The sequence below is a fragment of the Poecile atricapillus genome, chromosome 21, assembly GCF_030490865.1.
Source record: "Poecile atricapillus isolate bPoeAtr1 chromosome 21, bPoeAtr1.hap1, whole genome shotgun sequence".
Taxonomy (NCBI): domain Eukaryota; kingdom Metazoa; phylum Chordata; class Aves; order Passeriformes; family Paridae; genus Poecile; species Poecile atricapillus.
This window is the reverse complement of record NC_081269.1, coordinates 8,736,810-8,761,986: the sequence shown is the minus strand read 5'-3', so window position 1 is coordinate 8,761,986 and position 25,177 is coordinate 8,736,810. Positions and strand designations below refer to the sequence as shown.

The window sequence follows — 25,177 nt, the reverse complement described above, 5'->3', positions numbered from 1 at the left end:
TCCCAGCACTAAATTCCAGCTAACACTGAAGTATCTTAAGAGCTGACTGGAACTCCACTGACAAAATATTTTTCATGCCCAATACCCATGTCTGCCAGAGCTGTAACATTTCATAGTAACATACAGGTTCCATTAAACTTAATTCTAAGATACACTTAATCAGAAACAAAGGTCTGAATAAAAAATTTAATCTCAAAAAAGTAAACTTCAAAGCAGACACTTCTGTTTCCAAAATTTATCTAATTTTATCCACAGCCGAACAAACAAAAAATTAAACATTTTGATGCCTAAACCACAGGGACCAGTATCTAAGTGTTGGCCTCAAACTTGCCCTGGGAAATGCTTTACACAAATACAGCCATAGACACCTTGATAAAACATTCCAACAAATCTTTAAAAAAGCATAAGCTGAAATTAGGTCAGGACCCTCAAACAGGATCAAATATCCCAAAGTCAACGGCTTTCAACATGTGTTGCAGGTGCAGAGATCTGAACAGTACAAAGAGATCTGCCCCTGACAAAAAGTCCATAATATTGGAGAGATCTGTCCAGAGATCTCTCCACCACCACTGTGAGTGTTCCACTGGTCTGATAAGCTGAATTTATTGACATGAACATCAACTAAAAACTACTCTTTAGTACTGTAAATTAATGTAATTAATTTAGTACTGTAAATAAAGTAGAAACCAGTTCGGAATTCCTTGAAGAAACATGAAGCAAAGTGGAACCAGCAGAAAACAGTGAGTAATGTAGAGACAAACATGCAAAATTTCTCACTTTTTAATCACAAAGCGGATCTGCTCCTTTACCAGGAGTATCCTCTCCAGTCGGGGAATGCCGTACGTGGTCGGACTTCTGAAGGGAATCCCGTCTGGCAGCCCTTCCACAACCAAGTGTTTTGAATGTGACTGAAACGCTCCGTATGGGACAGACACTGGACCTTCTGCTTTTATAGCTTCAGCTTTAAGGAAAAAGGAGAATAAAAATATTAGACTAGCTTGTGGCTCTACTCAGTTACCTGTTTGATATCAATCTGATAAACATTATAATTAGCATACAGGCAATAACCTCCCAGCACATTTAAACATGCAAGCATTCATGTTGTGAGGGACTTTGTTTAATAGCAAAATCACTTTGATTCACAGTAAACAAGCTGCAGCCCTGCATACATATGCAGATCACCCTCTTTTCCCTTTATGATTATTTGAGTTGAGAAAAAATCAAGCTAAGGACAATTTAGAGTACAGTGATTCTCATCTCATTTCATAGTGTCTACCTCTGAAATTTTCTTAACTTTCTTAATTTTCTTAAACTAACTTTGCTATGTGCAAACATCAAAATTGAAGCTACAGCAATTCACTATGAATGATGCTCCTTTGTAGAGCAATTAAAATTCAGTGAATCAGATTCTGAACTGTATTTCCTTGGTGCAAGTTACTTTCAGCAGGCTGTTTAAATGTCAGATGATAGTCACATCCCAAATATGTAATAACTCCGAATCACGAGGTCTATTCTGAAAGCACTTCCCCTTTTTGCAGGAGAGGCACACCAGCATCTATTTTTGTATCTTTGCTGATGCTGTTTTAGTCTGTGATATGTGGACACAAAATATATCTAAGTGTAGCATTTGGAGACAAATTCCAAAGTCTAACACATCTGCTGCTTTTTCCTTCCAAGAGCCATTAGCATGTGTAATTTTGCTTCAGTGCAAAACAATCATAATCAAAAATGAACAATCAGTGAGTGGCAGCCTCTCTTTAGAGCCATTCTAAAGATTCTTTCACTTAAGGACTCAGTGTAATTGCAGAGAAAAGGACAGCTCTCTCAAATATGGGTGCCCAAGATATGTGAGTATGCAGGTGCTCCAGGAGACTGAGCACAACTGAAAAATAAAATCAACCTTGCACTTTGGTGTCAAACACAGATATCCCATTTTGAAATTACTCTGCTCATCAAAAAAGCTACTTTCCTCAGTTTTACATCTTCAAACATTGTTTAGCCCTGTGGTGCTGTCAGTTCTGGTGTGCTCCTGAGCCAACAACAAGATGCATGCCAAAGAGCTTGCATGCCAAAGGACTACAGGCAATGACTCAGAAAGGTGTGTAACACATACCATATCTCTTTTCAAACACCTCTTCAACTTCCCTTCTCAAGTCTGAAATTCGTACATTCCATTTGTCTGCAAAGAAAAGAGGAGGACATGTCAGGCAACAAACAAAACAGAATCTCTTGTAAAACCTGTGTAACCACTAAATGAAATATGAAGAGTGTGCTTTTACTGCTCACTTGCAAACAGATGCCTGCTGAGTACAGTACAGACTACACCTCAAAATACATGGATAAATTCAGAAAAAAAAAGAAAAGAAAAATACAGAATTAAATGTTTCAGATTACTTCCCAAATGTGTATATTGAATGAAGTTAAAAAAAACAACACAGCCTATGATGATGATTATACTGCAGCAACACTCCAAAGAGCCCATGGCTTTTAAATGAAGACCTGCACTAACATGTAGCACACCTGCAGCACAAAATAACCCAAAAGCTTTTCAAGCAGGGAGATAAAATCATCTGTAAGTTTAATCTTACTAAAATTGAACTCCTTTGTTCTACTTGTCTCACTATCGGCATCTTCATTAGCCGACTTGGTTCTCTTCACTCTCTTCTTATGGGGTAGGTAGTCCAGGTCATCGTCTTAAAGGCACACAAAAACAATCAGTTATTTTGCCCAGGAAACTTCTGTGCAACACGAAAACTGCTCTGAATTTCAAAACTCTAAAAGAATTAAGGAACTGTGCTCATCAGGGCACCAAATTTTCCAACAAATTACACACCTAAGTAACTTTAGAAAACCCCTGTTCTTACCTGTGAAGGAACAACTTTTGCAAAAGGGCCTGTGCAAAGCACAACACAGCAAAAAACAAAGCTGCTTCTGGACTTCCAAAGGAAAAGAACACTGTCTTCTAAAACACCACTGGACATCACATGATCGTAAAACAACCATGCCACAGCAAAAGGAATCTCAAAATAAATTCTGCCAATACCAAATAACTTCTTTATCTAACTGGAAGTAATATCATTCCACCAGTAGATCTCAACAGACAGCACCTAAGGTTTGTCTTGAAGAGCTCAAATATTCTAAACCCACTTTCAAACCAGTGTAAAACTGATGGGCACCAATCAAATTCATAAAACAGGTCAACTCTACCACACACAGGAGAACACCAAGCCTAGCCAGTTGTCAGAGCTGCTACTTAGCCAGTCAATCTCCAATCCATCCCTAGGTTCCTCATGGTAATGAGCTTTTCATTCTGCCCTGTTACCAATACCTCCAATCTCAGAGAAAACAAATGGTTAGAGCAGACAAAGAAAACTAATTTCACATACAGAAAAACATGCACCCACCTCACCAAGGGTATGGTTTACTTAGCAAGAACAGTATCACATACTGACATATCCTGCACCTACACACCTCTGTTCTACTCTCTCAGAGAAAAAAACCTTCTCAGAGCACTTTTACTTTTGTCGTAAAGGCCTTTACCTATGCACAGAACTTATTGACTCCTCTCATATAAACTTTTTTGGTGAGGTCATGTTGGAGTTCTTGCTGTGCTGCAAGGTAAAATGTTGAAGACAATGCCAGAAGTGTCCACTTTGTCCCAAATGCCCTGCCTACTTCCTAAATTGCTGATTGAGTGATCTTAGTCTAATTCCACAAGCAAGCACTGCAAAAGCCAATCTCAGCAGTATCTTAAAGCAGGTACAGGACAAGAATTCACAAATACAAGAAACATAGCTGATTGCCTACTAGGATATTAGCATGAGAACAGCAGGACACAGGTTAGCAGCTTCAGAGCCATTAAGACGAAAAAGGAAAGTGGTAAGTGCAAAGGTTTGTATCTCAAAGTTATCAATATTCGACAGACACCTTGAGTCTTCACCTACACCACCTGCAGCACAGCTTTCTGTTCCAGTACCATTCTGCCCACAAGCTGCTGTTAACTACTAATGTTACATACAACTACAGGGTGTTTATAAAGCAATGGGTTCCTCAGGATGAATGAATGCTAGAACATCTTCTCCAGACAAGGAGGATTTTCCATTTCCAACACTGCAAAAATACACTCAAGATACAAATTGCTGTCAGGCAGCATTTCAAAACCAGCCCAGGAACTCCAATATGCTTCAGTGGATTGTGGATTTCTAATACTTCTCCACCAGGTTTTGTTTACCAAGCAGTGCACAATCCAAATTACAGTCAACACTGGCACACAATTCCCTTCATTCCGTGCCAAGTCATGTAAGCTTTGGAAAACACATTTTGGACAGAAAACTGCCCAAACTGAAATCAATGACCTGGTGAACTGACCTTCACTAGATACTTCAGCATCAGAATCCTCACTTGTTTCTGACGAGTCATGCTGGGAGGAATCTGAAGGAAAAACAGGACTGCTAATGATGGGCACGGACAAGATTTTACACCAGAATACCTTTACACCTTACTGCCTTCAAAATATTAAGTAAAAAACATGTTCCTGGCTTCACAGAACCTTATAAAAGCAGACAGATTAATATATCCACAAACCAAAGCAAAGCACAGAATAAAGGAGAGGTACAGAATCACAAAAAATCCTAGGCAAAGCACCTCTAAATAGGGTAAACTGAAGTGCACAGATGCATTCGTGTGGAGAACCCAACAAAAAGAATCAGTAAAGAACACAACCAGAAGATCCCAACTTCCTCTGCGTGTATTCACATTGTCACATCACATAAAAAACAACACAGGTAGCCTGTGATGATGATTATACTGCAGCAATACTGCTACACAGAGCTCATGGCTTTTAAATGAACACCAGCACTACCACGTATCACCTCCTGCAGCGCAAAACTGCCCAAAACCTTTTCATAAAACAAAGCAAGGAGATAAAATCACCTTCCATTTTCATCTTACCTGAATTGCATTTTTCTGCTTCATTTCTCTCACTATTGGCAGCTTCATTAGCAGACTTGCTCCTCTGCAGACTCTTGTCAGGAGATACGAAGTCATGGTCATCATCTTTAAGAGAGAAAGAAAAAAAAATAAAACAGTTATTTTTCCCAGAGAATTTCTGTACAGCCAAATAACTGCTCTGAATTTTAAAAATCCAACACAATTAAGGAACTGTGCTTATCAGGGCACCAAATTTTGCAACAAATTACTCATCTGAGTAACTTCAGAAAATCCCTGTCCTTAACTTTTGCAAAAGGGCCTGTGCAAAGCACAACATAGCAAAAAACAAAGCTGCTTCTGGACTTCCAAAGGAAAACAACACCGTCTTCTGAAACATGACTCAACACCATGTTCGTCATCATCTACTACAGTCAACACTGGCAAAGAATTCCCTTCTTTTCGTGCCATGCAAAGTAGTCTTTAAAAACACATTTTGGACAGAAAAAAGCTCCACCAACTGAAATTAATGACCTGGTGAACTGACCTTCAATGGTGACCTCAACCTCAGGTTTCTCACTTGTTTCTGATGCGACATGGAAGGAGGAATCTGAAAGGGAAAAACAGGACTGCTGCATGATGGACACTGACAAGATTTTACACCCAACACTCCATCCTTTGCATTTAAACCAACAGTTTAAACTGTCAAAGTTTGGTTTTTATAAAGTAAAAAACATATTCCTGACTGCACAGAATCTTATAAAAGCAGACAGATTAGTGTGTCCACAATCCAAAACAAATCAAACCACATAAAAAAAGAGAGGTACAGAATCACAGAAAATCCCAGGAAAAGCATCTTTAAACAGAGTTAACTGAAGTGCACAGATGCATTTTTGTGGAAAAACCAATCTAACAGATCAGGAAAGAACAGAACCCAAGGATCCCAATAGACAATGTCTATTTACATTGTCACATCAGATAACAAAAATCAACACAGGCAGCCTATGAAGATGATTATACTGCAGCAATACTGCTACACAGAGCCCATGGCTTTTAAATGAACACCAGCACTAACATGTAGCACTCATACTGCACAAAACTGACCAAAATCTTTTCATAAAACAAAGCAGGGAGATAAAATCACCTTTAATTTTCATCTTACCAAAGCTAAATTCTTCTGCATCGCTTCTCTCACTATTGGCAGTTTCATTAGCAGACTTGCTACTCTGCAGACTCTTGTCAAGGGATAGGAAGTCATGGTCATCATCTTTAAGAAAGAAAGAAAAAAAAGAAGGTAATGCCACAAGTGTCCACTTTGTCCCAAATGCCCTGCCTACTTCCTAAATTGCTGATTGAGTGATCTTAGTCTAATTCCACAAGCAAGCACTGCAAAAGCCAATCTCAGCAGTGTCTTAAAGCAGGTACAGGACAAGAATTCACAAATACAAGAAACAAAGCTGATCTCCTACCAAGATCCTACCATGAGAACAGCAGGACACAGGTTAGCAGATTCAGAGCCATTAAGATGACAAAAAGCGGTGATAAGTACAAAGGTTTGTATCTCAGAGTTACCAGTACTAGACAGACACCTTGAGTCTTCACCTACACCACCTGCAGCACAGCCTTTCTGTTCCAGTACCATTCTGCCCACAAGCTGCTGTTAACTACTAATGTTACATACAACTACAGGGTGTTTATAAAGCAATGGGTTCCTCAGAATGAATGAATGCTAGAACATCTTCTCCAGACAAGGAGGATTTTCCATTACCAGCACTGCAGAAATACATTCAAGATACAAATTGCTGTCAGGCAGCATTTCAAAACCAGCCCAGGAACTCCAATATGCTTCAGTGGATTGTGGATTTCTAATACTTCTCCACCAGGTTTTGTTTACCAAGCAGTGCACAATCCAAACTACAGTCAACACTGGCACACAATTCCCTTCATTCTGTGCCAAGTCATGTAAGCTTTGGAAAACACATTTTGGACAGAAAACTGCCCAAACAACTGAAATTAATAACCTGGGGTACTGACCATCGAATATGACCTCAACCTCAATTTTCTCACTTGTTCCTGATGAATCATGCTGGGAGGAATCTGAAAGGGAAAAAGAAGGACTACTGAATGATGGACATGGACTAGATTTTACATCAAACACTCCATGCCTTTGCATTTAAACCAACCTTGTCAAAGAAGCCCCTCGCACTCACAGCAAGAAAAGAGGCAAAGATACGTTACCATGAGCCTTTCAGCAATTCCAGACAAAGGCAAGGAGGACTACACTTGCTAAACTGGGTGAGCAGCAGTGCAGAGATGGTGCTATGACAGTTATGCTTCAAAGCAAAACTAATGACATTTGCAAGAGGCAGCATTGCTGCTAGCAAAACCTGGCTAGAAAAGCACACAGCTCAGGCTGCAGAGCCGTGTGCTCAGAGCGAAGGCAGAAGGACAGTGATGTGCTTTTCACACCGCTAAACTTTGTGTGACCAGCACCTTACAAATGCCTTTCATGAACTAAAATAATGGTGACTCCCATCACAATTTGCTCATACCAAGCCCCAGAGTGGTGTGATTTGGGAGATTAACAGGAAATCAAAATCAAAATCACAAAAGACGACCTGGTGGAAATAATAAAAATGAAGGTTGGAGAAGATGTACAATTTCAATTGTAGGTGACATCTTTCCAAAGGTTTCTGTGAAAACATATCCACTAATGTCAATTAATCCTCACAAAACACATTTCACATCTCAAATGCTCTAACTGTATTTCCACATGTTCCTTCACTGCCATCAGAACTCTGGTGACTGCCTTCAAAAATATAAAGTAAAAATTTATTCCTGAAAGTACAGAACCTTATAAAAGCAGACAGATTAATGTATCCACAAACCAAAACAAAGCACAGAATAAAGGAGAGGTACAGAACCACAAAAAAATCCCAGGAAAAGCATCTCTAACCAGAGTAAACTGAAGTGCACAGATGCGTTTCTGTGGAAAAACCAACGTAATGGATCAGGAAAGAACACAACCAGAAGATCCCAACATCATGTGCATGTATTTATGTTGTCACATCACATAACAAAAAGCAACACAGACTGTGATGATGATTATACTGCAGCAACACTCCACAGAGCCCATGGCTTTCAAATGAAGGCTTGTAGTAACATGTTTCACTCCTGCAGCACAAAATTACCCAAAACCTTTTCATAAAACAAAGCAAGGAGATAAAATCATCTTTAATGTTCATCTTACTGCGATTGAACGTTTTTGCTCTTCTTCTACCACTACTGGCAGCTTCATTAGTCAGCCGCCGTCTGCTGCTGCTCCTCGGTCTCTTGCTAGGGGGCAGGTACTCATCATCATCATCATCATCTTAAAGAAACAAACAAAAAAAAATCACTGTTATTTTGCCCAGAGGATTTCTGTTAACTACTAATGTTACATAGACTACAGGGTGTTTATAAAGCAATGGGTTCCTCAGGATGAATGAATGCTAGAACATCTTCTCCAGACAATGAGGATTTTCCATTACCAACACTGCAAAAATACACTCAAGATACAAATTGCTGTCAGGCAGCATTTCAAAACCAGCCCAGGAACTCCAATATGCTTCAGTGGATTGTGGATTTCTAATACTTCTCCACCAGGTTTTGTTTACCAAGCAGTGCACAATCCAAACTACAGTCAACACTGGCACACAATTCCCTTCATTAAATGCTTTGGAAAGTCATGTAAGCTTTGGAAAACACATCTTGGATAGAAAACTGCCCAACCAACTGAAATCAATGACCTGGTGAACTGACCTTCACTAGATACTTCAGCATCAGAATCGTCACTTGTTTCTGATGAGTCATGCTGGGAGGAATCTGAAAGGGAAAAAGAAGGACTGCTGAATGATGGCCACAGACAAGATTTTACACCAAACATTCCATTTCAAACATTATACAAAATAAGTATATTTTAAATTGTTTTACCGTCTCTAATTCTCTTAAAAAGGTTCTGATAAGTTAATGTGGCAATTATTTTTGCGACCATACTGAATTTTATTGCAGCACAAAATTACCCAAAATCTTTTCATAAAACAAAGCAGGGAGCTAAAACCATCTTTCATTTTTATTTTACCTGAATGGAGCTTGTTTGCTTTTCTTTTCCCAGTATTGGCAGCTTCATTAGCTGACTTGCTGCTCTGCAATCTCTTGTCAGGGAGCAGGTAGTCATCATCATCATCTTTAAGAAACAACAAAAAAAAACCAACCCAGGTTTTGTTTACCAAGCAGTGCGCAATCCAAACTATTCTCAACAATGGCAAACAGCTCTCTTCATTAAATGCCAAGTCATGCAAGCTTTGGAAAACACATTTTGGATAGAAAACTTCTCCAACAACTGAAATCAATGACCTGGTGAACTGACCTTCAATGGTGACTTCAACCTCAGGTTTCTCAATAGCTTCTAAAGCGTCATGCTGGGAGGAGTCTGAAAGGGAAAAACAGGACTGCTGAATGATGGACATGGACTAGATTTTACACCAAACATTCCATGCCTTTGCATTTAAACCAACATTGTCAAAGAAGCCCCTTGCACTCACAGCATGCAACAAGAATAGAGGCAAAGATATGTTACCATGAACCTTTGAGCAATTCCAGACAAAGGCAAGGACATGAGGGTTACCCCTGCTAAACTGCTCATGCAGTGGTGCAGAGCTGGTGCTATGACAGAAGGAAATTCCATAGTCTTGCCTTTGTAGGGTTCATAACATCTTAAGTATTTTCCCCTCAATTACCCACAATTACTAAAAATATAAAGGAGAGCTGCTTGTCCCGCAGATTATGTATTTTTTTTTACCATCTCTACAGGCTCATGGTTACTGCACTATATTGATTTCCATATCAGGCTGCAAGGCCAACAATGTAACATGGGAGGGAAATTTATGATCACAATGCTTTTCTGCATTGCAATGCACCAACAAGACAAACAGGATTAGCCCATCAACACTCGGAGTGAGAAAGACCAATTTATAATTAACTACAGGACAGTTAAAGAAGGTGAAGCTAATTGTATCAGAAATGATATCAAAATTAAGCAGCAGTGCATGAAGGAATCTATTTTATTCTAGCAAAAGAAAGCTGTATATTTTTAATTGTTTTACCTTCTCTAATTCTCTCAAAATGGTTCTAAATAATCAGTTGATGTGACAGTTATTTTTGTTACCATACTGAATTTTTTTGCAGTAAAAAGTTACCCAAAACCTTTCCATAAAAGAAAGCAGGGACATAAAATCACCTTTAATTTTCATCTTACCAAAACTGAACTCTTCTGGTTGTCCTTCAGTATTGGCAGCTTCATTCGCTGGCGTGGTGCTCTGCAGTCTATTGTCTGGATGTAAGTAATCATCGTCATCATCATCATCAGCGGCTTTGAGAAACAACAAAAAAAAACAAACCAATGCTTTTATTTCCAAGGAACTTGTGTGCAGCATGAACACTACTTTGAATTTCAAAACTCTAACACAATTAAGGAACTGTGCTCATCAGGGCACCAAATTTTGTAATAAATTACTGACCTGAGTAACTTTAGAAAGTCCCTGTTCTTACTTGTGAAGGAACAACTTGTCCCTTCAAAAAGGCCTGTGCAAAGCACAAGATAGCAAAAAACAAAGCTGCTTTTGTATTTCTAAAGGAAAACAACGTTGTCTTCTGAAACACGACTGGATATCACATGATCGTAAAACGACCATGCAATAGTGAAATGAATCACAAAATAAATTCTGTAGATAGGGACTGCCTTTTTTATCTAACTGAAAGTAATACCATTTGTTGCGCCCCACCTGTGTTTTTTATGCTGTAAATATTATGTTCTGTTGGTATGCTCTGTCACCCCTCAGTTCAGTAGGTTTGCACCAAGTTGTACTTCCCCAGTTGCCTGCCAATCTCTGTTATAGCCCTGTCTCCTTGTCCAGAATGTTCTTTGTCCCTCCCCCTGGGCTGGCAATCCTGGGTTAAGCCTTCCCCCTTGAGTGTCAATCCACCCTGATCCTACAGTCAACATTGGCACACGGTTCTCTTCATTCCATGCCAATCATTTCCAAATTCCAAGCTTTGGAAAACACATTTTGGACAGAAAGATGCACAACCAATTGAAATCAATGACCTGGTGAACTGACCTCCACTAGTGAATTCAGCCTCAGAATCATCACTTGTTTCTGATGCATCCTGCTGGGAGGAATCTGAAAGGGAAAAACAGGACTGCTGAATGATGGACATGGTCTAGATTTTACACCAAACACTCCATGCCTTTGCATCTAAACCAACCATTGTCAAAAATACCCCTTGCACTCACAGCATGCAACAAAAATTGAAGCAAAGGTACATTATCATTGTGTTGTGGAATAAGGACTTTACAATTAAAATTATAAAGAAGTATGTTTTACTCTTAGCTGGAAACACATGGGGAATTTTCACCAGACATGCATACCTGATTGAGACAGGTTTCAGGTTTAAATACAGATTGATCCCACAAGCCCACATTTCCCTGTCTGCCTATTCTCTGCCCATTCTCCACTGCTCTGCACTACATATTACAGTGAGTCTTCTGTGGCACCACTCCTCCTGCTGGTCATGGGCAGGGGTCTTTGTGATGAAGTAAGACATCTTCTTCAAGTGTTTGCTGTTTAACCTCCATCTCTGGGTAGGGGCAGTGGAGGTTTGCCTAACTCCCAGGTCAATTTGTCCTGGCCAAAACCAGGAGCCTGGTTCCTGTTGGTTTCTCAAGGGTTCTGCTTACGGTGGGGTTTCCACAATACCTCAGTCAGGCTTTACTGGGTTTTTATAATATACATCTTATCTTTATAGTCTTTACCAAGCAACTAAATTGCCATGTGTTCTAAGTTGTTTCTACTTAACAAGTTACATTCTTATGTGTGTTATTACAAGTTGCTTTCCTACTTTTACAAAATTGCTAAACAAGCTATGTATCTCCGTATCCCCTTCACTTGCTTAAGCATATTATACACTTCTAAAATTCTGAATTTTCATAAGCATACCATGTTTCCCATATCACCATGAACCTTTGAGCAATTCCAGACACAGGCAAGGAGGTGAGGGTTACAGTGGTGCAGAGCTGGTGCTATATTCCATAGTCTTGCCTTTGTAGGGTTCATAACATCTTAAGTATTTTCCCCTCTTGTTACCAACAATTATTGAAAATATAAACAAAGGCTGCATATCCCCACAGATTATGTATTTTTTTACCATCTCTACAGGCTCATGGTTGCTGCACTATATTGATTTCCATATCAGGCTGCAAGGCCAACAATGGAACATGGGAGGGAAATTCATGGTCACAATGCTTTTCTTGGGACAGAGTGCACCAAGCAGGATTAGCCCATCAACACTCAGTAAAGTGCATTTTGAAAAGCATTTTGTTTCTATCTATAAATTCTTACTATTTAAAACAAAGATTTTCACAGGAGAAATTCCACAATTATTTTGTTCACATGAGCAATGTTTAGAAGGTTGCTTTTGCATCTTAGAAATTCTTGGTAGCAGGAACATTCTGACCTTATGATGAAATTCATGGTGTTAATATTTTAATAGGTTAATATTTTCTAGTCTTTGCAAATGGACAAACTAGTATTTTTAATGTAAACTGTAAACAGTTGAAAAAAATTGCACAATATTTTTGTAAAGGTATTTCAGCTACTACAGAGTTTCAGTAAGGAACTGTTTGCACTAACACAGACTTTCCCTTTTTATTTTTTTCTTTTATATGCTCATTCACATCACACTGAAATGAAAGAAATAGTTAAGTTGCGTTCACAATTTAGAAAGCAGAGTTTTGTTAAATTTTCATTTCTGTTCCATTTCATGTTTCAGTTCCAATACCTTCAATTTTATGGCAAATCAAATAGTAAAACTGTGAAAAGCAAAATTCACACACTCAATTTCTGAAACATCTTCTGATGTGAGAGAAAATACAAGCAAAAGATCTACCTGTGTAACTTTTTCCAGGAGGAATTTTTTCATCTGTCTCTGATGTTTTGGAAGGGGCTGCTTTAGAACAGAGAGAACAGTTTTTAAGGGTGTCTCACAACAAACACATATTTCCAGCCTATAGAGGAATTTCCCAAGTAACTTTTCCTTTCATATATTATGTGCTCACTTCATACTTGCTCTGATGTTGAACTTTGTAAAGACTGTGTTAAATATTAAATATATATATTTATATTTACTTACAATGTGGTCCAACAGAATAAAAATGGGGTTAGTTGTGCATTTCTTGGACTATTGAACAGTCAAGAGACTCATGCTGAACAGCAGGCTTGATGTTTTAGTTACTTTATGTTGCCATTTATAATCACAATTTCTTAATTACTATTCATGTCAACATAAAAAACTATTTCTGTTATCTCCTAGCTGAGGTGAATGTGTTAACTGGATATACAGAGGTGAGGCAATTATAGTCTGCAAATTGTACCCTCAGAAAAATATATCAAGCAGTTCAAAAGACTGCTGGAACTTCTTCAGACCAAACACACATATATGGGTGCTTGTATGGGATGAAGTTTTTCTTTAGGTCTTTTGGTATTCTTCGTAGTAACTTAAATGATAAGCAGCATGGAAATGCTGTATACTAACACAGATAAGTAACTGCATGTTTAATGACCAAAAATTGGTACAAAGAGAGGCATGGAGAAATCAACACCTAGGCAACCAATCCTTTCATGAGATAAACAAATATGAAAATTAATATCATTACCTGGAGTATTAAACTGATAGTAGTTAGGATCATCTGTTTCCTGCTTGAGTGTTCCTGTCAACTTTTTGGAAGAAATTCCTGTCAAAGCAACAAAGAAATCAAATATGGAAACTAGTAATGAACAGATTCTTAAAACAAAACAAACAAAAGCACCCACCAAGATCCTCATTGGTGTCTATTAAAAATAAAAGAAAAAGAAAAAGGAAAAAAAAGAGAAAAAAAACACATTACACATTTGTTGAGCTAAAATAACAGTGACAAAGTGACCTGCTAGTTTTTTATGTTTCAGTTTGGTCATCCCCAGAAAGGATCTAGGATTAAATACCTCCCTACAAACTGGCCTTCCCTGCAGATGCTGTCTCAGGTCTGAAGAATATTTTTAAAATGGGCCCCTTCCTCTTTACATGCTACCACAGGAACAAAGTATATTTTATCACTTGTGCTGAAAGTCCTGGAAAAGCTCCTGCTCACTTTTCTGTGAGAATTACTTAAAATGCCTAGAAAGCAGGACTGGAGAGAGACTGGGACTGACTTAGTAAAAAAATTCAAGTTAATCCTTTATGTATGTCAAGCCAAACTTTAACCATGGAGGGTGCCTAAACCACAAATTTAAAGAGGTGAAGCACAAATAACAAGAGCAAAAAGCTGGACTACATATAAAAAATTCGAACAGGAAAGTGAGCAGTGCAGCCCAACCCAGCAAAAGGGAAAAATCAACAGTTTATCTCCCAGCACAACTGCTGCCTCAGTGGCTTTAATGGGATTACCCATGCTTTTATCTCACAGCACACATTTAAGCATTACTCTGCCACAGACCATGGTGCCTTGGGGAATCATCTGCTACCTGCAGAGCAATTTAGGAATAATTTGGCAATTTTTAAATGACAAGTTAGCACATCTTGTTATTTATGAACTTTTTATTTCTATTTTACCTAGAAAAGGGACGTTTTTTCATTTTCAATATTTTAGCAATATTAACGAATAAACCAAGATTCTGCTTCCCATTAGGGACAAAGATGTCTTGAATAAGAACAAAATAACCCAAACAAAAGAGAGAAATTTCTTCTTCTTTAAATTACTTAAAGATAAATTTAGTCTACAATGTATTAAAAATTTTCTCTCTCTTGAAATGGAAGCATTTGGCTAGGCTTCAGTATTTGATAAAAACGCCAACTGAAAAAAGGACAGTTTCAAGGAAAGAGAAGTTTTTCCATCTCACCAAGGATATCTTTTTGCTACTTTTTCTTTTTTTTTTTTTTTTTGAAGCTTTTTATCTTTGCTTAAGTTCAGTCTTTTGAACAGAATCTGGCTTTTTTTTCCCCCTGCAAATTAAGGCAAAATTCTGAACGTACCAGAATCCTTGCTTGGTTCCGTTTTCACATTAACAGGAGGACAACTATAAAAATAAACAAATCAAACAGAGTGACATTATTAACAACAAACCTTAGATTTCTGGGAAGTTCTTCAAGCTTTATAGCTTGTTAAGCAAAATCAGTCTCTCAGAATTTTTTCTAACAAGAAAATTTTTACAAAATTTAAAAAGCCCTGCATAGTGGCTTGTCTGATTTTTCATAATTGAATTGCCAGCTATCAGTTCAAAATTGAAATCTCGTACATTTTTTTGAGGCATGCAAATATTCAGATCATGTTTAGCATTTAATGAGAGGCAAATGCAGAAGCACAGAAAACTGATCCCTGTTTTCACATTAACAAATTTTCGATGTATTACAGATATATCTTCATTTATTAATTAAAAAAAACCCACATTTTTCAAACTGAGGAGGGGGAAGGAAGCAACATTACATCTGTTCTCCCTCATAGCAAACTTATCCCTGACTAACAGACTGTGAATTAAGAACATCCATTGGGCTAATCAAACCAAGGAGAAACTAAAAAACTTTTTTTAACCTGTAACAGTTGCCTCACAAATAATGATTAAAAGAAAGAGAAGATTGAGCATCATGCTTTTAATAATGCCAAGCAACCAAAAGTTATTCAAAGGTCAACTGGGCAGAACAAGCACATTAAGACAAAGATAACAACATGAAAATGGATAGTTGATTAAAAAAAATTTCTACATTATTTTAAATTCACCTTCCACCTGGAGGTGTAATTGAGTGTGAAGGATCTGTCGTATCAGCTTCTGAAAGTTAAAAGACAATATTTGAATTTCCTGTACTCACTTTACTTTTAACACAAATTGAAAATGTAACATTGATTTCACAAAGCAAAAGCCTGTTCACATTTTATAAGTATATTGCATATTTTCCTTATTCCCAGATGATGAAAGATCCCGTAAAACTGCACCTAGACACAAACAGCTTGCATTTTTTGAATGTCACTTAGCACACTGAAAACATACCTTGTATTTTTCATAGAATTATATGATTACCAGGATCTCTGTAATATTCCATCTCTAGACCTCAACCTGAGCCTAGGCAACACATCTCTAATTTTACTAATCAAGCTTCAACTTCTGGCTCTTTCACCTAAGAAATTAAACCTTTCTTTTTTGACTACATTCCTACAGAGATTGCTTCATCATTTTCATAAAACAAATCCTCACACACATTTAGCAAGTAAAGGAACATGATACCATAAAAAGAACAGGAGAAGGGATTTCTCCTAAGCTAGAAGCGAATCTCTGTAGAGTTTTACAAAACTCACTTTAGCTCAGAATTTTTAATATATAGAGGCTTTCACAGGAACTACAATGTCTAACCACTTCAGAAGATTAAATTACTTTTTAAAATGAAATATAAATGCCAAAATTGGCTGGGTAGTGGAAGACAAGCACTGGAAAGTCTTGGCGTCTTCTAAAAACTGAAAGCAGTCCTTTGTAAGTTCACTGCTCCTTCCCCTATGATACAGTACAATTCACATTAAACCTAAATTCAGTATAAGGATGAAGAATAAAGTAGAATGAACTTGATCAAGACAAAGAATGAAACAGAATGAATTTCATCTCTAATGAGTTGCTCCTGGCAAACACATAAAGGGTTATACCTCCATAAGTAAGGCAACTCACAGTCTAGAAATTTCTGCACAGTTTGCTACTTTATTGACATGACCAAATGCTCTATGTATATTGCTATCCAAACTCAAATTCCAATCTTTTTCTGTTTAGTCTGAAGAAACATTAACTTACGTATGTGGTTCGCTGGTTCCAGGAAAGGCCTGTGTGGAAATATGGGAAGAAAAACTCTATTTTAGCAAATACATTGTTAATTACTTGTTAGTGTACATTACAGAGAGAATTCCTGTTTAAGAGAAACAGTCTGCAATGTATTTAATTAAAATTAATTAAAAATTAAAATTCATTTTAATAAGTACAAAACCAAATTGTCTTCTTAGTGCAAGAAGAAAGAGAGCAAATAACCTGTTGATAGTAAATGATATCTCTGATTTGTTTTTCAAAATCCATTTCAGGGTGGGAAGATCATAATTTGATGGATGTTTAAATGTGATTCCTTTAGGCAGGCCCTGCACTGTCACAACAGACTGGTTGCTCTGAATCTCTTCGTATGGCACAGGTACCGCCGCTGACTGTCCTAAAGCATTACCTAGAAAAAAAAAGAGGAGGTTGTTTTGATGTTGAGACTGCTGAAATTAGCAAAAGGATGAGTCCCTCGTAAAACTCTGGATTTGCAAAAGCAAAGTGTGGAGGTGTTATAAATCTGTATTGTGATACTGGCTTTCACAAGTATTAGGATGAATATTATATGTTAAATACTTTTTGGTTACGTATGTACTTCTTTTCTTGCTAACAAGTTTTAAGCTTAAAGGAATTTCATAGTGCAAAGCAAGGAAACCCCAGAGGGCAAAGACAGTGGGGCCCAAGCTGTTATCAGCAGAAAGACAATGGAGATCAGGCTGTTATCAGCAGCCAGGACCAGGCTGTTGGCAGCAGAAGGATGTGAAGCCCAGCTGTCACCAGTGGCAGGATGAGGGGCCCAGACTGTTATCAGCACTGACCACTTGCAAAGAAAGGAAATCCAATTCAAATAAAATGATGATCAGCAAAAATGCTTACGAAGCATGCTCTGAAGAGGTGGGTTCAGGGCGTAACCATGCAAAATGCTTCTTAGAAAAGTTTGAATATGCATTAAACCCCTGGGCACCAGGCCATTTTAACCCTTCGCTTCATTTCCTTTGTCTCCTAATTGTCTTTTTGTTTATATGAAATTTTTTTATAATTTATTAAGTGAATCTCGTTTTTCACAGATGCAAATCTCAGAAAGCCAAATACTGCTGGCACTAATATGCACTGTGCAATAATCTCAAATCACATCCCACAGAACACATCAAGAAGAACCACTATATGCGTATTTTTTAGAAACAGCTACTGAAAGTTTCTATAAATACCAGTGTAGTTGGAAGGCTCAGATCATGCAGTTTTTTCCTCCCAAACTGAATAATTATTTTTTAAATCTAGAACAGCTCTTCAGAAGAATTTAAAGCACCCACCATAGCAAAAGCAGAAGAAGTCTTCCACAGACTTTCTAAGAGTCTCCAGCTCCTCAGCATCCACCGTCTGTCTGTTTACAGGTGGTGTAGTCTTTGTTCTCTGCAGTTCTGCAGGCCTGTCCTCTTTAATGCCTGGCAATTATTCATAAAAATAAGACAAACATAAAATGGTAAGTTACCAGAAGTGCCTCATTGACTCCTTGGCAGATGGGATGGAACACATGGTGCTGGGTAAATATCTTTCAAAGTCCAGAACAGGTGACCAAAAAGGTGCTTCTGAGTCAGGAAGCTCTTCTGAGAGTTCCCTTCTGACAGGAATGATTCCTCAATTTTTATATCAATGATCTGTTACAACCCAACATTGTGGTGACTTTCCTTGCAGTAAATGTGTGCACAGAAAGTCACTGTCCATGCCAGTAGGACAGTGACAAAAAAAATCCAGAGCCCTACCACAACCCTTGAGACAGAGCCCCCAAAAGAATTTCACATAGCAGCAAAAGCATTCTGGGGAGTAAGTCTTTCTGTTACAAACTAAACATAGTTGCTTTCCAAGCAGTATTTAACCTGACAACAACAACTTAACAGTTTTTTAAATTCATCCTCAGACTGATTCTTCTACCATACCCTACCCTTGACTTGAATCTTCTCTTTCTCTAAGCAAATAAATGTACATTTTGTTATTTATTAGGCAGTGTCCACCACCAACATTTTCCTAGATGAGTGCATCAATGCTCCCCTAAATAGTCACTGAATCTTTGAAACCTGTCCCTAAAAATACTGTCCTGTGTGAATGAATCAAGGAATCAAATTTTGTGAATGCAAAAGTTCCACTGTTTAACTGTAAAAATGAACTTAAAAAACACACCCTAGATGTAGTTACAGCAGGACTAAAGTGTACTGGAGTGACTTTATGATGCTTGTATCCCAAATCATCTGTACTTTTTATGTTACACATTAAGTTCTGCAGGTTTAAGACTCTGAGAGCAAAGCAGGGAAGAAGCAGCTGCAGTTTGTGTTCAGAAACTGCCCTCACTCCCCTGCAGGCTGCTCCGGCCTGTGCTGTCTGCAGCAGGGACAGACAGCAGGACACAGCTCTCCTTTGCTGTTAGTTAGTTTGTAGCTAGCTGAGGCACAGAAGCTCCCTGGATGGCTTTTCTTCCTTTTTTTCTTGCATCTGTTCAAAGCTACTCTGGACTGAAAACCCAGACAAACCCCCAAAGCTCACGCCTGAGGCCCACCGGGGCCTGGGCCTCCACTTTCCAGCTCAGGAAGGACTGATAAGAGACTGAGCGAGCCAAGTCACACCCTATGAAAAGGACTTTTCTGGATTTGCCATCTCTTTGAACAGCACAAAGTTTTATTGTTTAATATTATTCATTTTTTATATTTGTAGATACTTGACTTGTTAAATAAACAGGTTTTTCCACTTTTCTCCAAGGAAGTCTTTTTCCTGAACCAGTTGGGGGAGGAGTTGCTTAAATTTACTTTCTGGAGGGACCCCATTCAGAGGTTTTCTCCCAAATTTGCCCTAAGCCAGAACAAAAAGTAATGCAGATTTAATTTTCAGTCATTATGGTACAGATGCGTACTTCTGTCTACTAAATAAAAGTGATATAAAAAAGCTATGAAAAAATACTATCTTGTCAAAACATTACATCTGCTTTAGTAAGGCATGAAGTGATCTGAAGAACCAGGACCGCCTGAGCTGACAGAAGTACTGCTCCACCTGTTCAGTGCTCTCCTCAGTCTTCCTGAGTGGAAAAAATGGTTTGGAGGAGTGGATACAAAGAAAAATTAACACACACTAGGAAATGCAGGATGTTTTATAAGGGTGGACAGTCTAATCCTTCTTATTGTACTAGTTTGTCACATTATCTAAGAAAAAATGAATATTTCCAGCCACTGTAGAAATAACACTACAAACAAGACCACTGTTACTGCTCATTTTTATGCTCCTAAACAGCTTGATTTGCCATAGCCAACATAATTACAGCACACAGCCATGATAGACAGAATTTTGCTCCCAAAGTTATTAATATTATGCAATATACATTATGCAGCTTGTGATATACAAAAACAAAACACTGAAACTTACAGTATTCAGTAAAATCCTTCTTAATATCTTCCCTAAAGTTGACAAAGGCTTTTCCTCTCTCAGTTCCAACTACAAAAAAGTGTCTTGCATATACACCAATACAGACAATTTCTGCCTTGGACTTGGAAAGTTCATTACACTATAAAAAGAAAAAAAAAAAAGCTTTTATTACCATATTTAAGATACAGTTAATAAAAATGTATGTAATACCATGTAAAAGAATTACTGCTGCCAGCATCTACCCTTCAGAAGGTACCCCAATTTTAAAGAACCAAATCTTGGACAGTGCCTCAACTTCAAGGAAATAGAACAGGCATTTCCACTCACAGCCCCAGATAACTGTAAACCGTGCCACACAATTGAATAATTCCTAAAAAACAGATGTTATGGCAACAAAAATAAGTCTTTTCTGAACAAGTTTTGTTGAGTTGGTACAGCATCTAAAGACAAGGCATTAGCCTGAAAACCATTTATTCACTCTACATTACATACGACAAAGACCAAAACACACTCCTGCCTTTCAACCACGCTGTACCTAAGTGTACAGGTATACAGGTACCTGTTCCCATTTATTTGACAAAATAATTCTTTAATAATTTTTAAAACAACCACACCACAAGAAGAAACGAGATTACTGATAGCATGATTTATCACAAACAATGAGTTACAGCTCATTGGACAACACAATACAGTAGAGATACAACAGTCCACTTCCCCTGCTTCCCAGTGGGAAGCAATATACGGATGTAATCCTGCAAATACCAAGACAGATTTATGATGTAGAAACTTAACTTCTCTACTAACCATTGATTCAAGTCCTGACATGAGGAATGTAACCACCATTCTGCTTTCTAAGGATTCCTCATCATGGTTGGATGATGCTGGTACAATTGTTTGAGCCATTTTCCTCCTGTAAAATGAAAGGAAAAAGCCTTTTCAGATACATACAACTGTCACTAAAGGACACAGAATAATTCACACAAACACTTCTCGGCATCAGAACAGGAAAGAAGAAGCTTTATTTTCTGACTCCAGTATTGATAGATTCTCAACAATGACCAGGGATTGGATAATTAAGTTACCACCTTCCCAATCACACTGATCATGAGAAACGTCCATCGAAAGACATTTCTGAGAAGGAGTGCGATAAATAACTTATGTTTACAGAACTTTCATAGAAAAGTAACTAAAATTATGAAAACATTATCAGAAGGCTTTAGTTTTCAGGGCAACAATACAACAGTGCAAAAAAATTAAAAACCCTCTTATGCAAGCAAGGAAAAGAAATAATTTCAAAATCCCAGAGAACACAGCCCACTATACACAAGCAACCAAACAAATAGGTAAATTCACAGAAGAAATTTCTTGCTCTTCTATTCTTGCTACTTGAATAGTCCTACTGCAGCATCTAAGCATTCATAAATTACACTGGAATCATGTAAACAAAATGAAATATTAATCACAGCACACCTGACCATCTGATAATTCTTGTCTTTATCAGTGTAATTTTATTTACTTAATCAACACAATAATCAGGTTCACTAATAATTACTTTAGTTCTGTGTATCCATCAACACACAAATTTCAACAGAATTTCAACAAAATGACAACGTTGGAAGAGACCTCCATGATCATCGAATCCAACCCATGACCTAACACCACAACTAGACCATGGCACTGAGTGCCACATTGAGTCTTCTTTTACACTCATCCAGGGATGGTGACTCCACCACCTCCCCAGGCAGACCATTCCCGTACTTTATCAATCTTTCCATAAAAAACTTTTTCCTAATATCCAGCCTATATTTCCCCTGGCGCAGCTTGAGGCTGTGTTCTCTCGTTCTGTCAGTTTATGCCTGGTGAAAGGGACTGATCCCACCTGACTACAGCCACCTTTCAGGGAGTTGTAGAGAGTAATAAGGTCACCTCTGGGTCTCCTTTTCTCCAGGCTAAACAGCCCCAGCTCCCTCAGCTTTTCCTCACAGGTTTGTATTCCCAGCCCCTCACCAGCCTTGTTGCCTCCTCTGGATGCACTCAAGGGTCTCAATGTCCTTCCCAAACTGAGGGGCCAGGACTGGACACAGCACTCAAGGTGTGGCCTCAGCAGTGCGGAGTACAGGGTGAGAATGTCCTCCCTGCTCCTGCTGGCCACACCACTCCTGATCCTGGCCAGGATGTCATTGGCCTTCCTGGCCACCAGGGCACACTGCTGGCTCATGACCAGTCAGTTGTCACCAGTACTCCCAGGTCCCTTTCTGCCTGGGCACTGTTGAGCCACACCGTCCCCAGCCCGTAGTGTTGCAGGGGTTGTTGTGGCCAAAATGCAGGACTCGGCACTCAGACACATTAAATTTCATCCCACTGGACTCTGCCCATCCATCCAACCGTTCCAGGTCTCTACAGAGTCCTCCTCCCCTCCAATAGATCGACACATGCTCCCAGCTTAGTGTCATCCACAAACTTACTGATGAAAGACTCAATCCCCTCATCCATGTCATCAGTAAAAATATTAAACAGAACTGGTCCCAGCAAAGACCCCTGAGGGACACCACTGGTGACTGGCTGCCAGCTGGATGCAGAACCATTCACCACTCTCTGGGCCTGGCCAGTTCTCAACCCAGCAAAGAGTGCTCCTGTCCAAGCCTGGGCTGCCAGCTTTTCCAGGAGTATGCTGTGGGAGACACTGATGATGTTACAGTGACACAGTAACACTAAGTGATACTTACTGTACAATTATTACTAAGCAACACAATGTATAACTATACTACAGCACTTGAGGGGTGGGTTAGGCAGAGATATCCCCTTCATCTCCAGCGCTGCAATAAACAAATACCTGCTCTATGGACACCTGTCTATGGGGATTTATTTCCAGCCTGATATCTTTGATACCAGTTGGATATTTCCAACTGATATCTTTCAGGCATCAGTGCTGAGGCACTGCCACAGGTTGTCCAGAGAAGCTGTGGCTGCCCTGTTGTCTTTTAAGCAAGGCAGACACCCTGGTTCAAGAACAGCACGGTGACCAACACCCAGGCCACTCGGTCCATTGCACGCAGACTTCAGTGTGATGGATGGCAAAATGGTGTTTATTGCTGGAGAATTTGACATTTTATAACCTAGGTTCACTGTGTTACTCCCATCTGCTTTCATCACAGCTAGGTGCTATTGCCAATTGCAGGAGGCATTACCATATTAAAGAGGAGGGGGGGTTACTATCTTTCCTTTACATCCCGATGTCTTCCGAGTCACCAGGCCCTGCTTCTACACTGTCCCATCCATGGAAGTGTTCATCATCAAGTTGGGCAGTGCTAGGAGCGACCTGGTCTAGTGGAAAGCGTTAGATCTGCCTTTCACTAGTTAGAACTACGTGTTTTTTATTCAATCCAAAGCCTTCTGTGATTCCACCATTTCCACCCAACAGCACGCAGACTGGGTGCCAGTGCCTGCCCTGGGTGCTGTGAGGGCTCCGCACCTCACCGCCGCGTGCTGCCATACACAGGGCCGAGCTGGAGAGCGGCGAACCCCCGTCCTGAGGAGCCGCTGGCCCAGGCCGGGCCCGGGCTCCCTCACAGCCATTTTCCACATCCCGCCCCGCCCCTTCCCCTCAACGCCCCACGGCCGCCGCCACGCGCAGGGCTCGGGCATGCGCGCGCCGCCCTGCCGGCCGCTCAGAGGCGGCGGCGCGGCCACAGCGCCCCCTCCCGCCAGCGGCGGAGCCGGCCGAAGCCAGCGCACCCCCGTGAGGGACCGGCGAGAGCAGCGGCCCCGACCGAGCCCCCTGAGCCCCTCACGGCTCCGCAGCCCCCGGGACCGCGTGTCACGGTCCGTCCCTCGCCCCTCCCCGCCGGGCCCGGGCCCGCCCTCCCACTCACCCGGCTCCTGGCGGAGGCAGCCCGGTTCCTCCGGCTGGAGACGCCTCACGGCTGCGGGGTAACGCCGGGGCAGCGCCGGTTTTCCCGCAGAACCCTCGGCGCCGTTGAGTGGCGCCGCTCGTCCCGCGCGGTCTCGGGCCGAGCCCAGCGCCGCGCCGGGCGGGGGATGGCTCCTCGCGCAGCCGCGGCGGCGCAGGCGCTCGCGGGGGCCGCCGGGAGACGCAGTCTCCGGGCCGGAGCTCCCGCCGGGCACCGCGCCCGGGGCTCTGAGGGGACGCGCCCGCCGCTCCTTCCTGCCCACCGCTCCTTCCTGCCCACCGCTCCCGGAGCCGCCAGCGTCCCGCCGCCTCGGCAGGAGGCCCTGTTCCCACAGATCGACCGCTGAAACTGCTCTCCAGAACCAACGATGGCAGCAACAGCCTCCACCAGCAGAAGGCCTTACTTAAGGTTAATCAGGACCTTCATAGGTCTTTTATTTCAAAGTCATTAAGGGTAATGGATGCTGTCTATGAGATCTTTATGCCTGGCTAAAAATAGTCAGATATTTTGTCTGACATCGCTATTCCTTTCCTTTGAGTTTAGGTTCAATGTAGTAAATGTGGATGCAAAGTTTTTCACTCAAAGGAAAATGCGACATTTCAAAATTCCAATCAAAAATACTTCAATTAAAACCAAGATACTTTAAATCAAACTACCATTTTCATAAATAACATTTTACTTACAGCATGTAGACTTCCAAAACCGCTGATGTATTTTCAAAATGTTCACAGTGTGCTTTAGAGTTGGTCAAGAGTAACCACCAAACACTACATCTTTAAGTAAATATAATTTGTAAAGAAATGGAACCATCCAGCTTCATCCTAGTTGTAATAAACAGCAAAAAATCCATCTGGGTAATAAAGCTCAGAAGCTGGGAAAGGGCCCTGATCATTCAGTGTGGTTGCACTGTAATTGCCCCTTCACCTTCAGGGTAACACTTGTAAATCTGAGAGTGAGACAACTGTACTGGGCATTAAACAAAATAATTAGTTACTCCACTGACAGCTTCTCCATGAATTACAACAT

At 40.0% G+C, this 25,177-nt stretch overlaps 1 protein-coding gene across 11 annotated transcripts in view; it reads right to left on the bottom strand.

Annotated features, from left to right (window-relative positions):
* GTF2I (general transcription factor IIi) overlaps positions 1–24,299 on the bottom strand; it is a 40,885-nt gene extending 16,586 nt beyond the window's left edge. For 2 of the 11 annotated variants that reach the window (XM_058854153.1, XM_058854146.1), the window contains exons 1-24: positions 24,113–24,192; positions 21,045–21,150; positions 20,241–20,379; positions 18,146–18,277; positions 17,058–17,241; positions 16,827–16,855; positions 15,773–15,821; positions 15,031–15,074; positions 13,679–13,756; positions 12,913–12,969; positions 11,085–11,147; positions 10,223–10,336; positions 9,335–9,397; positions 9,047–9,151; positions 8,728–8,790; positions 8,177–8,296; positions 6,961–7,023; positions 6,089–6,193; positions 5,474–5,536; positions 4,951–5,055; positions 4,369–4,431; positions 2,589–2,693; positions 2,114–2,179; positions 778–961 (exon numbers count right to left, since the gene is read on the bottom strand). In XM_058854153.1, the coding sequence (XP_058710136.1) occupies positions 778–961; positions 2,114–2,179; positions 2,589–2,693; positions 4,369–4,431; positions 4,951–5,055; positions 5,474–5,536; positions 6,089–6,193; positions 6,961–7,023; positions 8,177–8,296; positions 8,728–8,790; positions 9,047–9,151; positions 9,335–9,397; positions 10,223–10,336; positions 11,085–11,147; positions 12,913–12,969; positions 13,679–13,756; positions 15,031–15,074; positions 15,773–15,821; positions 16,827–16,855; positions 17,058–17,241; positions 18,146–18,277; positions 20,241–20,379; positions 21,045–21,143 (2,093 nt within the window). In that variant the 5' untranslated portion in view covers positions 21,144–21,150; positions 24,113–24,192. Of the gene's footprint in view, positions 1–777; positions 962–2,113; positions 2,180–2,588; positions 2,694–4,368; positions 4,432–4,950; positions 5,056–5,473; positions 5,537–6,088; positions 6,194–6,960; positions 7,024–8,176; positions 8,297–8,727; positions 8,791–9,046; positions 9,152–9,334; positions 9,398–10,222; positions 10,337–11,084; positions 11,148–12,912; positions 12,973–13,678; positions 13,757–13,835; positions 13,854–15,030; positions 15,075–15,772; positions 15,822–16,826; positions 16,856–17,057; positions 17,242–18,145; positions 18,278–20,240; positions 20,380–21,044; positions 21,151–24,112 lie in introns of all 11 variants that reach the window. The other 9 variants (XM_058854150.1, XM_058854143.1, XM_058854144.1 and 6 more) reach the window with 9 other exon arrangements.
* Positions 24,300–25,177: the final 878 nt, after the last annotated feature.